Source organism: Microcaecilia unicolor, chromosome 1 (genome assembly GCF_901765095.1).
Source record: "Microcaecilia unicolor chromosome 1, aMicUni1.1, whole genome shotgun sequence".
Lineage (NCBI taxonomy): Eukaryota > Metazoa > Chordata > Amphibia > Gymnophiona > Siphonopidae > Microcaecilia > Microcaecilia unicolor.
Window position 1 is genome coordinate 219,733,211 of NC_044031.1, and position 13,852 is coordinate 219,747,062.

General features: G+C 44.6%; 1 protein-coding gene across 1 annotated transcript in view; it reads left to right on the forward strand.

The window, feature by feature from the left end:
* The window catches only part of BBS9 (Bardet-Biedl syndrome 9), a 554,781-nt gene that overhangs the window by 128,101 nt on the left and 412,828 nt on the right, over positions 1 to 13,852 (forward strand). Inside the window, exons 7-8 of the mRNA XM_030204492.1 lie at positions 9,487 to 9,571; positions 12,852 to 13,035. Coding sequence (XP_030060352.1) covers positions 9,487 to 9,571; positions 12,852 to 13,035 — 269 coding nt within the window. The remainder of the gene's footprint in view (positions 1 to 9,486; positions 9,572 to 12,851; positions 13,036 to 13,852) is intronic.

A 13,852-nucleotide genomic window follows, 5' to 3' on the forward strand; every position in this document is an offset into this window, starting at 1 on the left:
AGCTTTCAAAAGAGAATCGTCCTCTTCATGGATACATTTAATCCTCAAACATTGAGGAGCACCAATGAGAGGTCACCCAGATCCAGGAAACCATGGCCAGCAGCCACAGCTCCCCAGCCCCTCACTCACACCAAACCACTCATCCATTATACAATCCTCAAACAGCTGTGCCATACCCCAATCCCTCTTCCTCCCTCCCGCCTCAATCCCCCTTCATCTACCCTGGGATTACCAAGTGAGGCACCAGCTTGAGGAAGTGCCCTTTATTGCTCACCCGAATCCTAACAACAAGAAAAATGACAGAAGTTTTAACACTTAGAACAAAACTCAATAACCAAGCTAACAGAGTCACAATCCAGAGCAAGGGTACAATAGTACGTTTCCTGCCAGGGGAAGCACATCAAGTCCCCAGTCTGATTGGGTATTACCCAAAGATGTAAGGGAGAGCCAATCAGACCCTGCACGTAGTAAAAGGCATGCATGCCTGGGTTCTCTCAGGGTAAATTGCTAGGTGAATGTTGGCACTGCATGTCTTACGTCCCTTTCCTACCCTCTGCCATTTCAAGTGGTCCTTCGCTGACAAATGTTGTTCAGGTGGTGGAGCTGCTCTTGTAGTGGCTTCTGGGATAATCCCCCTTGCCTCCTCCAATGTGTGGACCTGATGTTGCTGCCCATCCTTGTAGAAGTGGAGTCAGAGGGATGTCACCATCTATACTTGATCCCCAAATCACTCAAATGAGCAGTGAAGGGCTGCATCTCAGAGCGCCACTTAAGGGTGGCACTGGCTAAATCTTGGTAGATGTCCATTTTATGCAAGTAGATCTCATCTATAGTCATTGTGGAAATCCTGAAAACCTGACTGTGTTGTGGTCTTTGAGGACCGAGGTTGCCCACCCCTGCTCTGGCGGTTTGGTTCTCTGTGGGGTTTTGGAGCAGGCTTGCTTGAAATTTCAGCTTGTGCCTTTACTTGCTCATAGTGCAGGGAGTGATTTAGGGGAGACTGCTAGTGGCCCTCTTGACCTTTGGTCAAATCATTTGTAAGTCTATGAATCTCAGTATAGGAACTGCAGTTAGATATTAGGGGCATTGGCTGAATTCTCCTTTAATTGAGGAATTTTGCAACTCCCACATCGTTCAGGTCCTCCTTTGGGTAGTTCCCCGCCTAGAGCTCTTGACTTCTAGAGAGCTAGGCGAGTGGTCGGCATGGCTGTTTTGCTAATGTTGCACCTAGATCTAGTCTTATAGCCTTAGCTTATGGTCACAGTTCAGGAGAGAAATGGTTTTGATAGTTCCATGCAGGCTAACTAAGTGTAGGGGTTGCTTCTTCCTAGAAGTCTGTTTCCTGTTCTTTTAAGCAGGTCATTCATCTGCAGAGTAGAACAATACTGTTGAGTGCATTAGAAGATCTATTGAGCGATGGCTTTACGTTCCTCTTGGTGGTATCATGTTTGCAGTTGTCAGGAGTAGTTCTCAGTGGTAGGGCTTAAATTGCAGGAAGTACACTCTCTTAGCCATCGTTGGTTCAGTTTTGGAATGTAATGGGGGTTCTGTGGATAAGGGAAACGTTGCCTCTCGTGGATCCTACATACCAGGTACTGAATCTTCTCCCACTCAGGAAGTGTATTTTACTCATTTGGACAGATCTAGTGGGATAATAAGAAAGATAACATTTTGTTCTTACCTGATAATTTCCTTTCCTTGAGTCCTGCTAGATCAGTCCAGTATACATCCTGAAAAAGTGTCATTGGAGATGTTTCCTCTTGGGGTCATCTGATGATTGAGAGGGTCTCTTGGGCTTATTCTGTTGGTGTGTCTGAGAAAAGCGTGGATTTAAGTCCATAAAGCTGATCCTTAATGTTAGTCCATGAGGTTGATCGTCATACTGATTCATCATGTTGGTTAATCGTGTTGGGCCATCATGCTGATCCATTATGTTCAGACATAATGTTGATTTGTAATGTTCATAAAGTTGTTTCATGGTGTTGGGCTATGATGCCACATGTTCAAGTGTTTCAGATCTGTTTTGTCAATAGAATATTGGCAGTTTTCAGGACTGCACCATCCCTTCTATTCGTGACGGTATCACTGAAACGTCAGTGTTCTTTGCCTCCATCTGCTGGTTGAGGGACGTAACCCCCCTTATCTGGATTGGTCTAGCAGGACTCAAGTGAAGGAAACTAGCAAGTAAGAACAAATTTCACCACGTGCCTTCAGTTTTTGTATGGTGAAGTCTATGGGGCAATGCCCTAGGTCTGCTGTGCACTCATTGTTGCATGAGGAAGTATTCCATGAATGCAGAATATATGTTAGCATTTAACACTGTCACAGTGCTGGTTCAGGGTCCAGTATCTTTTTATTTGTGTTCCAGTCTGTATAATGTGTGATATTACGCTGTCAGGGTGGTGGACTTCAGTGTTGCAGTCAAGGGTGTGTTTGGGACTAGGGGGTGATCTGGACTAGTGCGGGAGGAGATTGGGGGGAACGGGGATGCTTGTATACTGAGAGCATAGTTTTTTAAAAGCTGCTCTCAAACACACTTTATGGAGAACAGAAATTTCTATTTCTTTCCCACATGCAACTTTTTAAAATAGATACTTACACTGTACATGCCAGGAAATGCACAAGCACGCCTATATGTCCTTTTGTAAAGTACCAAGACAATTGTGAACATCCTGACCTGGATGTTAACAATTCCTATCTCAGCCTTCTGTGTAATATTATGAAATCTAATTGTTAGAGCTTTTTTTCATATACATACAGTGGTGGAAATAAGTATTTGATCCCTTGCTGATTTTGTAAGTTTGCCCACTGACAAAGACATGAGCAGCCCATAATTGAAGGGTAGGTTATTGGTAACAGTGAGAGATAGCACATCACAAATTAAATCCGGAAAATCACATTGTGGAAAGTATATGAATTTATTTGCATTCTGCAGAGGGAAATAAGTATTTGATCCCCCACCAACCAGTAAGAGATCTGGCCCCTACAGACCAGGTAGATGCTCCAAATCAACTCGTTACCTGCATGACAGACAGCTGTCGGCAATGGTCACCTGTATGAAAGACACCTGTCCACAGACTCAGTGAATCAGTCAGACTCTAACCTCTACAAAATGGCCAAGAGCAAGGAGCTGTCTAAGGATGTCAGGGACAAGATCATACACCTGCACAAGGCTGGAATGGGCTACAAAACCATCAGTAAGACGCTGGGCGAGAAGGAGACAACTGTTGGTGCCATAGTAAGAAAATGGAAGAAGTACAAAATGACTGTCAATCGACAAAGATCTGGGGCTCCACGCAAAATCTCACCTCGTGGGGTATCCTTGATCATGAGGAAGGTTAGAAATCAGCCTACAACTACAAGGGGGGAACTTGTCAATGATCTCAAGGCAGCTGGGACCACTGTCACCACGAAAACCATTGGTAGCACATTACGACATAACGGATTGCAATCCTGCAGTGCCCGCAAGGTCCCCCTGCTCCGGAAGGCACATGTGACGGCCCGTCTGAAGTTTGTCAGTGAACACCTGGATGATGCCGAGAGTGATTGGGAGAAGGTGCTGTGGTCAGATGAGACAAAAATTGAGCTCTTTGGCATGAACTCAACTCGCCGTGTTTGGAGGAAGAGAAATGCTGCCTATGACCCAAAGAACACCGTCCCCACTGTCAAGCATGGAGGTGGAAATGTTATGTTTTGGGGGTGTTTCTCTGCTAAGGGCACAGGACTACTTCACCGCATCAATGGGAGAATGGATGGGGCCATGTACCGTACAATTCTGAGTGACAACCTCCTTCCCTCCGCCAGGGCCTTAAAAATGGGTCGTGGCTGGGTCTTCCAGCACGACAATGACCCAAAACATACAGCCAAGGCAACAAAGGAGTGGCTCAGGAAGAAGCACATTAGGGTCATGGAGTGGCCTAGCCAGTCACCAGACCTTAATCCCATTGAAAACTTATGGAGGGAGCTGAAGCTGCGAGTTGCCAAGCGACAGCCCAGAACTCTTAATGATTTAGAGATGATCTGCAAAGAGGAGTGGACCAAAATTCCTCCTGACGTGTGCAAACCTCATCATCAACTACAGAAGACGTCTGACCGCTGTGCTTGCCAACAAGGGTTTTGCCACCAAGTATTAGGTCTTGTTTGCCAGAGGGATTAAATACTTATTTCCCTCTGCAGAATGCAAATAAATTCATATACTTTCCACAATGTGATTTTCCGGATTTAATTTGTGATGTGCTATCTCTCACTGTTACCAATAACCTACCCTTCAATTATGGGCTGCTCATGTCTTTGTCAGTGGGCAAACTTACAAAATCAGCAAGGGATCAAATACTTATTTCCACCACTGTAAAATGAGAAAAGAATGCATTGATAAACTGGATTCGTACCAATTAGATGGAAGAAACATTTTTCTATCATCTTAAGCTTTCTTCACAATGTTCCATACATTTTTACTATTTAGCCTGTAAACCCTTAATGCAGTACAAAACAAACATTACTTTCATTTGGACATCTTGTTGCTGATATGAGAGCTAAATCTATAACCTGTTCTGGTAATGGAATATATACATTAAGGGTTTTATTTTGGAGGGGGGGGGGGGGGGGAGAGTGAGAGAACAAGAATATATATATATTGGAGTGGAGGAGTGGCCTAGTGGTTAGAGTGGTGGACTTTGGTCCTGGGGAACTGGGTTTGATTCCCACTGCAGGCACAGGCAGCTCCTTGTGACTCTGGGCAAGTCACTTAACCCTTCATTGCCCCAGGTACAAATAAGTACCTAAGCCGCATTGAGCCTGCCATGAATGGGAAAGCGTGGGGTACAAAAAAAAAATATCTATCTATCTATCTATCTATCTATCTATAATATGTGTGTGTAGGAAAAAAGGTACTGTACTCATACGGTGCCAACCTTGAGGGCGGGATAACTATATATGGCTCTGCCCCTACACTAGTCATACCCTCACAGTAGCCACACCCATTTTACCAGCCATGGCACATATAAGAAGGAATCATTGAAAATATTACACCAGCCCCTAGGTCCAACAAAAGAACCCCTAAAAGTGATTATAAACTAATACAGTATGTAGACAAAAATTCAACTGAAACCCCCCAAAAACCAGACTCTGGTATGCAAGACAACACCAGAAAAACAAAGATATTTTCCTATTCTAGTGCTATAAAGATAGCAAATGTAAATTTCAGAAACTGACATATTCTATTCACTACATTACAAATTAACAGCAACAAATAAAGCAAAAAATTAACATAGCTACCACACTACTTTATCTTAAAAAAAAAAAAATTTCTACCTTTGTTGTCTAAGCATTTTATTTTTTCCATTCACTTTGGTCCCAGTGCCTCTCTTCTGCTTTCCTCTGTTTTTTTTCCTGTCTTTGCAGGGTCCATTTTTTTTGTTACATTTGTACCTCGCGCTTTCCCACTCATGGCGGGCTCAATGCGGCTTACATGGGGCAATGGAGGGTTAAGTGACTTGCCCAGAGTCACAAGGAGCTGCCTGTGCCTGAAGTGGGAATCGAACTCAGTTCCTCAGTTCCCCAGGACCAAAGTCCGCCACCCTAACCACTAGGCCACTCCTCCACTCCATTTGACATTTCTTCTCTGTGTCCACCATCTATCTTCCCTCTACATTCCTGTTTGTCCTGTCCAACATTTCCTGTCTGTGTCTTCAGTGCCACTATTCCACCTCTTTTCCAGTATGACCCTTCTTTGTTCACATCGCCCCCTTTTGTAGCATCACCCCTCTAGGTGCCTATCTCCTCTATATCCTTATTTCACCTCTTTTCCAGTATCTCCAGCTGTGTCCCTGTCCCTTCCCCCCCCCCCATGTTCACCATCTGCTCTCTCAATGTCCTTATCTCCCTCCCCTTTTTCAGCATTGCTTCTCTATGTCCCTATCTCTATCCCCTTTTCAGCATTGCTCCTCTGTGTCTCACCTCCCCTCTGGGTGCCTATCTATCCCACTTCAGCATACACCTCATGTCCCTATCTACCCCCTTTCAGCATTGTTCCCCTCTGTGTCCCTCTCTCCCCCTTCAACATTGCCTTTCTGCATCCCTATCCTTTATAGTTTCTCTCTGCCCCTTCTGTTCTCTGTGTCACTGTTTATCCGCATGTTCAGCATATCCCCTCTCTTCCTTTGTTCTCGCACCCTGTAGCCAGCATCTTTTCACCTCCTGACCCCCCCCCCCCCCCCCCGTCATATGGAATCTTTTCCTCCTCTCTGCTGTACCTCCCTCCTGATATGACATCTTTCCCTCCTCTGTGCCCCCCCCCCCATATAGCATGTACTTCTACTCTGGTCCCTCACTCTTTACCTTTCTTCTCCCACTTCCCAGTGAGTCCTGCAGCACTCCCCTCTTCCCCACGGCCCTCCTTACTTTTCTTTAGCGACTTGGCAGTGCAGCGATTGAGAGGCTGATGGCATCAGGGCCTTCCCTTTGTGAGTCCCACCTACTTTGTTTCAACTTCCTGTTTCCACATAGGCGGGACTCACAGAGGGAAGGCCCTGATGCTGGCAGCCTCTCTTAATTGCTGCGCTGCCAAGGATTGTGGGGAAGAGGGGAGCGAGAGGAAGGGAGTGGGCCAGCTGCAGGACTCACCAGGAAGTGGGGGAAAGACTGCTATTGCTTGCTTTGGCGTACTTTGCTGCCGCCGCCGCTGCTGCTGCTCATTGAGAGAAGCAGCACCCGCTGGAGGTTGGATGCGCGGCAAGGAAACAAAAGGTGCCGGTATGCTGTGTACTGGCACAAGAAAAGCCTTTTGTGTGTGTGTGTGTGTATGTATGTATGTATCTTAGATGTTCGTACCTCGCGAAGAAAGAATCTAACACCTTGGTACAACGAAGAACTAAGAAAACTTAAAACACCAGAAGAGCAGAACGGTCATGGAGAAAAAATAAAAATGAGCATACCCTTAACACATGGAAACAAATGCAAAGAAAGTATAAATATTCAGTAAGACAGTCTAAACGGCTTTATTATAAGACCAAAATAGGCCCTAACTTTAGAGATCTGAGGACACTATTTTATTTTGTCAACAAATTAACAGATACTAATTCACTTACATCACCTCATAATGATATCCCACCTGCAGGCAACCTTGCAACATACTTTCAGGATAAAATAACTAATTTGCAGAAATCAATCCCTCAGAACAACTCTGACATTGATTACTTTCTCAACTATATTGCTCCTATCCCAGGAGAACATCTTGCAGATCGTTTCTTGTCGAACTTTGAGTCCCTCTCGTGGGATGTTGTTAACCAGGGGTTCCATAAATTTTCAAAAAAGTACTCTTAGCTGGACTCCTGTCCTAACTACTTACTCAAATCCGCACCTTCCTGCTTTATTACAGACCTAACTGATTTCTTAAACTTTATGGTAGAACGCGGTTATTTCCCTGTTGAAAACGGCACCATTTTACTTACTCCAATTCCAAAGGATCCTAAGAAAAAAAATGATGACCTTACCAACTATCACCCTATTGCATCGATCCCACTTTTTGTAAAATTAATGGAGAGCATGGTGACGAAGTAACTTAATGATTACCTTGACAAGTTTTCTGTTCTTCACGAATCCCAATCTGGCTTCCGAGCCCTTCTCAGCACAGAAACTGTGCTCATCACACTGCTTAACAACTTTCGGCAGGAAATAGTGGTAGGAAAAAGTGTATTGTTACTACAGTTTGACATGTTGAGCACTTTTGACATGGTCAACCACAACTTTCTACTCAACATCCTCAATAACATAGGGATCTGTGGAAATGTTGATAGCTGGATTAAGGGCTTCCTATCGTCAAGATCTTACCAAGTAACCACCAACTCAGACTTATCACCTCCGTGGAAATCAACTTGTGGAGTTCCTCAAGGCTCTCCTCTATCACCCACACTCTTCAATATAATGATGATTCCATTGGCCAAGACCTTAAGTAAGTTAGGACTTAACCCGTTTATTTATGCGGATGATGTTACAATTTATATTCCCTTCAGGTATGATTTGTCTGAGATCTCTAATAAAATCAATCACGGTCTAAACACGATGCACTTTTGGGCATCTTTCAAACTAAAACTAAATGCTGAAAAAACGCACTGTCTTGTTCTATCATCTCAACTCAACAAGTATAGACCTTCAACCTTAAAACACGTCCACCCTTAACCTTCCTATCTTACAGAGCCTAAAAATATTGGGAGTCACCATTGATCGCAACCTTACACTAGAAAGCCAAATAAACTCCACTACAAAGATGTTCTTCTCGCTGTGGAAACTAAAATGGATTAAACCTTTTTTCCCGAGAGAGGTATTTCGTCATCTATTACAGGCTATCGTTTTATGTCACTTGGATTATTGTAACGGAGTATACACAGGATATAAAGAGCAACTTATTAAGAAACTGCAGACCGCCCAAAACACAGCGGCAAGATTAATTTATGGAAAAAACTAATTTGAAAGTGCAAAACCGCTCTGAGAGAAATTGCATTGGCTTCCTGTCAAGGATCGAATCACATTTAAAATCTGCTCCCTAGTACACAAAATTATCTGTGGTGAAGTCCCTGATTACATGATTAACCTAATCAGCCTGCCACCCAGGAATGCATTGACTATCCTGTTCATACCTTAACCTTCATTATCCAACCTGCAACGGGCTAAAGTATAAATCCACATATGCTTCATCCTTCTCCTTCATCAGCTCACAATTATGGAACTCCTTACCAAAAGCTATAAAAACAATTCACAATTATCTACATTTCAAGAAATCTCTTAAGACTTTGTTATTTGGAAAAGCCTACCCCAAAGACTCAGCATGTGTCTCCACCTCTTGATTCACATCAATATAATGACAATTTTGGACTCATCCACACGTCTCTTCTCTTCCCTGGTTTCCTGTTCCTTTCTTTCCTTCCCCATCCTCTCCTTTATTTCTTATGCAGGTTTAATGATGTATTAGCTTAATTTACTGTATTGGCGGCCGCCTTTGCAGTGCAATGTAAGCCACATTGGGCCTGACACAGTTGGGTAAATGTGGGGTATAAATGAAATTATATATATATATATCAAACAGACACAGGCCAATATTCACACCAGTACCCAGTTAATTTGTCACATAAAGTTAAGAACTGTTTTTCTGTTCTAGCTTTTTGCGGTTCCTTAGCCAGTTAGTAGATTGAAAATCACTACTCACTGGCTAAGTTTCTGCACTGTCCTAACTCCACCCCTGGACTGCAAACAAACTAAACAGTTTGAATCTTATGCATCTATATATTTGTATTTAATTAAGGTATATATTCTGTTTTTGAATATATGGCGTGTGACTGTATGTTTGACAATCTTTATGTCCAAATTCAAGTGTTTTTTTTTTTCTCTTCGGGTTCTATTAGTAAAATGTAAGGCCAGGATGATGTAGCACAGAAATAAATTAGACTTAATAAACAGTTATAATTTACAAGTCATTAAACTTTGATTTAACAGATACCAAGTACTTGCTGTTGCAACAGATATGGATACTAGACGAGACATGGAGCAGCATAAACTTGGTTCTGGGAAGAGACTTGTGGTAAGAACTTCTTATTTATTTGATTCAGGATACTCGAATAGCTGGTGCACTTAAAAACTTGTCCAGACACGTCATTCTATTCATTTTTCTTGTGATAGGTACCAAATGAAAAAGCATTATTAACGTTCTTACATCTCCCCTCTATTGAAGAGCTTGGCATCAATACAGGCAGAATTGACTAATTAATTATTCACTGGGGTCAATATGCAAAGAGATTTAAACAGCAGGAGTGGCTCCTGGATATCTGGGGGTATTTGGCAGCACTTAAGTGGATAGTTCTGCTGATTATTCCTTCTAACTGTCTATGCTGAAACTGTCTAGTTTGTTGGTTGTCCAGGGATGGATTTAGGGCTGTGCAGAAACTTAGCCAGTGAGTAGCAATTTTCAATCTACTAGCTGGCTAAGGAACCGCATAAAGCTAGAACAGAAAAACAGTTCTTAACTTTATGTGACAAATTAACTGGGCACTGGTGTGAACATCGGCCTGTGCCTGTTTAACTTCCATGTCCCAGACTAAATTCTTGCCATCTACCCCCCTTCCACCCCCTCAGAAGCACATCATGCCCCCCCACAGGATTCCCCTTCCTTCCCTCCCACCTCTCCCCTCTAGAACATCATGCCCCCTCCCTTGATCATGGCAGATTTACCTGCCCGATTCCTGGTGATCTAAAGGGGAAAAGGGCAGGAGTGATATCCACTTGCTCAGACCTTGTGCAGCTACCTCTTTAAAATGGCTGCTTTGACCTCTAGTGGCAGCCTCATGGTACTTTGAAGAAGGAGAGAGGGGGAATCCTGAGGGGGGATGTTTATATTCTTCCAGGAGGAAGGAAGGGGAATTCTGAGTGTGGGGGGAGTTGGTGGGATGGAAGAGGGATTAGAGGGGGTCTTCCGGATATTCTGGAGTATTAGAACCAGGGGTGGAGGGAGTGTCCGGAATGGCCAGAAATACTTTTGCAAATCCTGGCTGAATATTGACTGGGACCCACATTAACTCTGTTGGCTAATACATTATAAATTAACCTCAGATATTCAATGTCCATTCCGATACATGACCCACCGTTGAATATCTGGGGCCAATTCTGCCCACAGTGCTCAAAGTTATAAAAAAATGCTGGTTGTTATGGGCTGAATATCAGGCCCTTTTTTGCCTCCCACTACAAAAATATATAATTATAAAAATCAAGTACAAAATAAATATAAATATATATTACAAAATAAATTTGAATACAGTCAAACCAATCACAAATAATACAACCTTTCTCAAAACGCATGATTCAGCAAACAAAAAAAGTCACAAACATCTACTGTTTTAACATGTGCGTAGTTTTGGGGGGGGCATTGCCCCCCCCCCCAAACGCAGGGCTGGCGCAACGCTGCAGCCAGCTCTTCCCGCTCTCAGCTCCCGGACAGGCTTCCTCTTCATTCCTTCCTGCCCCACCCCCCCGCGCGTGTTTAAACCTATTATTTTCCTCACAGCACACAACACAGCAGGCTTGCCTCCAGCCTTTCCCTTCCCTCGCTCAGTGTCCCGCCTTCTTGCGATGATGTATTTCCTGTTTCCCTGAGGGCGGGACACTGTGAGGGAAGGGAAAGGCTGGAGGCGAGCCCACTGTGTTGTGCGCTTCACTGCCGTCGCTGCAAGGAAAATAAAAGGTTTAAACATGCGCGGGAGGGGCAGGAAGGAACGGAGAGGAAGGCTGTCGGGGGGCTGAAGGAGGGCAGGGAGAATCGCTGGACATGGATGGGAGGGGAGGGGGAGAGAAGAGATCACTGGACATGGAGAGGAGGGGAGGGCAGGGTGAGAGAAGAGATCGCTGGACATGGGGAGGGCAGGGGAGAGGAGAATTGCTGGATGTGGAGAGGAGGGAAGGGGAGAGGAGAATTGCTGGACATGGATGGATGGAGGGGAGGGCAGGGGAGAGAGGACAATTGCTGGACTTGGATAGATGGATGGAGGGGGCAGGGGAGAGAGGAGAATTGCTGGACATGGATGGATGGCGGGGGCAGGGGAGAGAGGAAAATTGCTGGATATAGATGGATGGAGAATGGAGAGTTGCTGGACATGGATGGATGGAGGGGGCAGGGGAGAGAGGAGAATTGCTGGACATGGATGGAGGGGGCAGGGGAGATAGGAAAATTGCTGGATATGGATGGATGGAGAATGGAGAGTTGCTGGACATGGATGGATGGAGGAGATGGCAGGGGAGAGAGGAGAATTGCTGGACATGGATGGATGAATGGAGGGGGCAGGGGAGAGAGCAAATTTGCTGGATATGGGTGGATAGAGGAGAGGGCAGGGGAGAATGGAGAGTTGCTGGACATGGATGGAGGAGAGGGAAGTCAGGAAGCAGATGCACATGGATGGAGGGGAGGGGAGAAATGCTGGACATGGATGGAGTGGAGGGCAGGGAAGAGGAGTTGCTGGACATGGATGGAGGAGAGGGAAGTCAGGAAGCAGATGCACATGGATGGAGGGGAGGGGAGAAATGCTGGACATGGATGGAGTGGAGGGCAGGGAAGAGAGGAGAAATGCTGGACATAGATGGAGGGGGAGGGAAGGCAGGAAGTAGATGCACATGGATGGAGGGGAGGGGAGTGAGGAGAAATGCTGGATATGGATGGAAGGAAAACTGCTGAATTTAAGGGCTGGATCGGAACACTTTGAGGGCAGATACTGAAACTGGAGGAAGGATAGGGACAGGGCTACAGATGGTAGACACATAACGACACAGGAGGACGGTGGACATGGTGAGTGAAAAAATATCAAATGGAAAGAAGACACTGCCCAAAACAAGACACTGGGACCAAAGTGAATAGATTTCCCTTTAGTTCCTCTACAAATCTTGAATCTTACAAAATTGACAATGCTTTCTCTCTGTCCTGTCATCCAGATAAGTTATCTGGATAGCAGAAAGATTTTTGCCACTATACTACTACTACTTATCATTTCTATAGCGCTACGAGACGTATGCAGCGCTGTACACTTGAACATGAAGAGACAGTCCCTGCTCGACAGAGCTTACAGTCTAAAATTCTGAGACCACTCTGCCCTGGCACTATCTGGATGGTGCTGCTGAATATCCTGATCAGTAGCTTTATCTGGATTAGTGCTGTTCAGTATTGACCCAATTATTTACCATTGATCACTGTGAAAGTTAGCATTTTGATGAACTGACCAGCTAATGTGAATGAATTTAAACATGTTTCTGAAGGTTTTTTTTCCCAGATAGATGCTGAAACCGACCAGCATGATATGTTCTTTCCTTTTTTTTCTTTGAAGGCGGACTGGGTTTTAAATATCGGAGAGCAAGCGCTAGATATAGGCATTGTTGCTTTCAATCAGACTGCTTATTCTGTGATTATACTTGGTGAGAGAAACTTCTTTTGCCTTAAGGAGAATGGGCAAATTCGATTCATGAAAAAACTTGACTACTCTCCAAGCTGCTTTCTTCCATATTGTTCAGGTATGTAGAGCCGATTAATATGGGGGCTGTGACTAAGGAGGGGAACCAGTGGGAGTCCAAGGACATCTAATGGAGATATGAGAAGTGTGTGTGTAGGGGGAAGTAGAAGAGGGTGAAAAAAATCTCAGGTTCAAAGAGGGGATAGCGATCACAACTACCCCCTCCTATTCCCAAAGGCATATCATATAAAGATTGTTGTGGAGGGAAAGGGAGGCATGATCACGTTTCCCTTTAAAAAAAAATGACAACAGTAATATGGGAGCAATTTTGTAATCTAGGCACTGCATTTACATGCCATTTGCATGCATAAATATCTAGTTGAATATGGGGCTCATTTTCAAAACACATGGAGGGGCATAATCGAACGCAAACGCCCATCTCCATGGGCGTTTATGTCCGAGAACGGGTACTTGAAGGGGTGGGACAGACTGCATTTTAAAAAAAAAATGGGCGTCCATCTTTTTTTTTCGATAATACGGTTTGTGCCGGGCAAATGCATTGGATTTGTGCGGATTTGAGCTGGGCGGTTTCGTTTTCCAGCGATAATGGAGACCGAAGGCGCCCAGCTCAAAAACGAACCAATCCAAGGCATTGGGTCATGGGAGGGGCCAGGATTCGTAGTGCACTGGTCCCCCTCACATGCCAGGACACCAACCGGGCACCCTAGGGGGCACTTGTAAAAAGTTAAAAAAAAAATTTAATACCTCCCAAGTCCATAGCTCCCACCCCTTCGGTGCTGAGCCCTCAAATCCCCCCCAAAACCCACTGCCCACAACTCTACACCATTACCATAGCCCTTATGGCTGAAGGGGGGCAC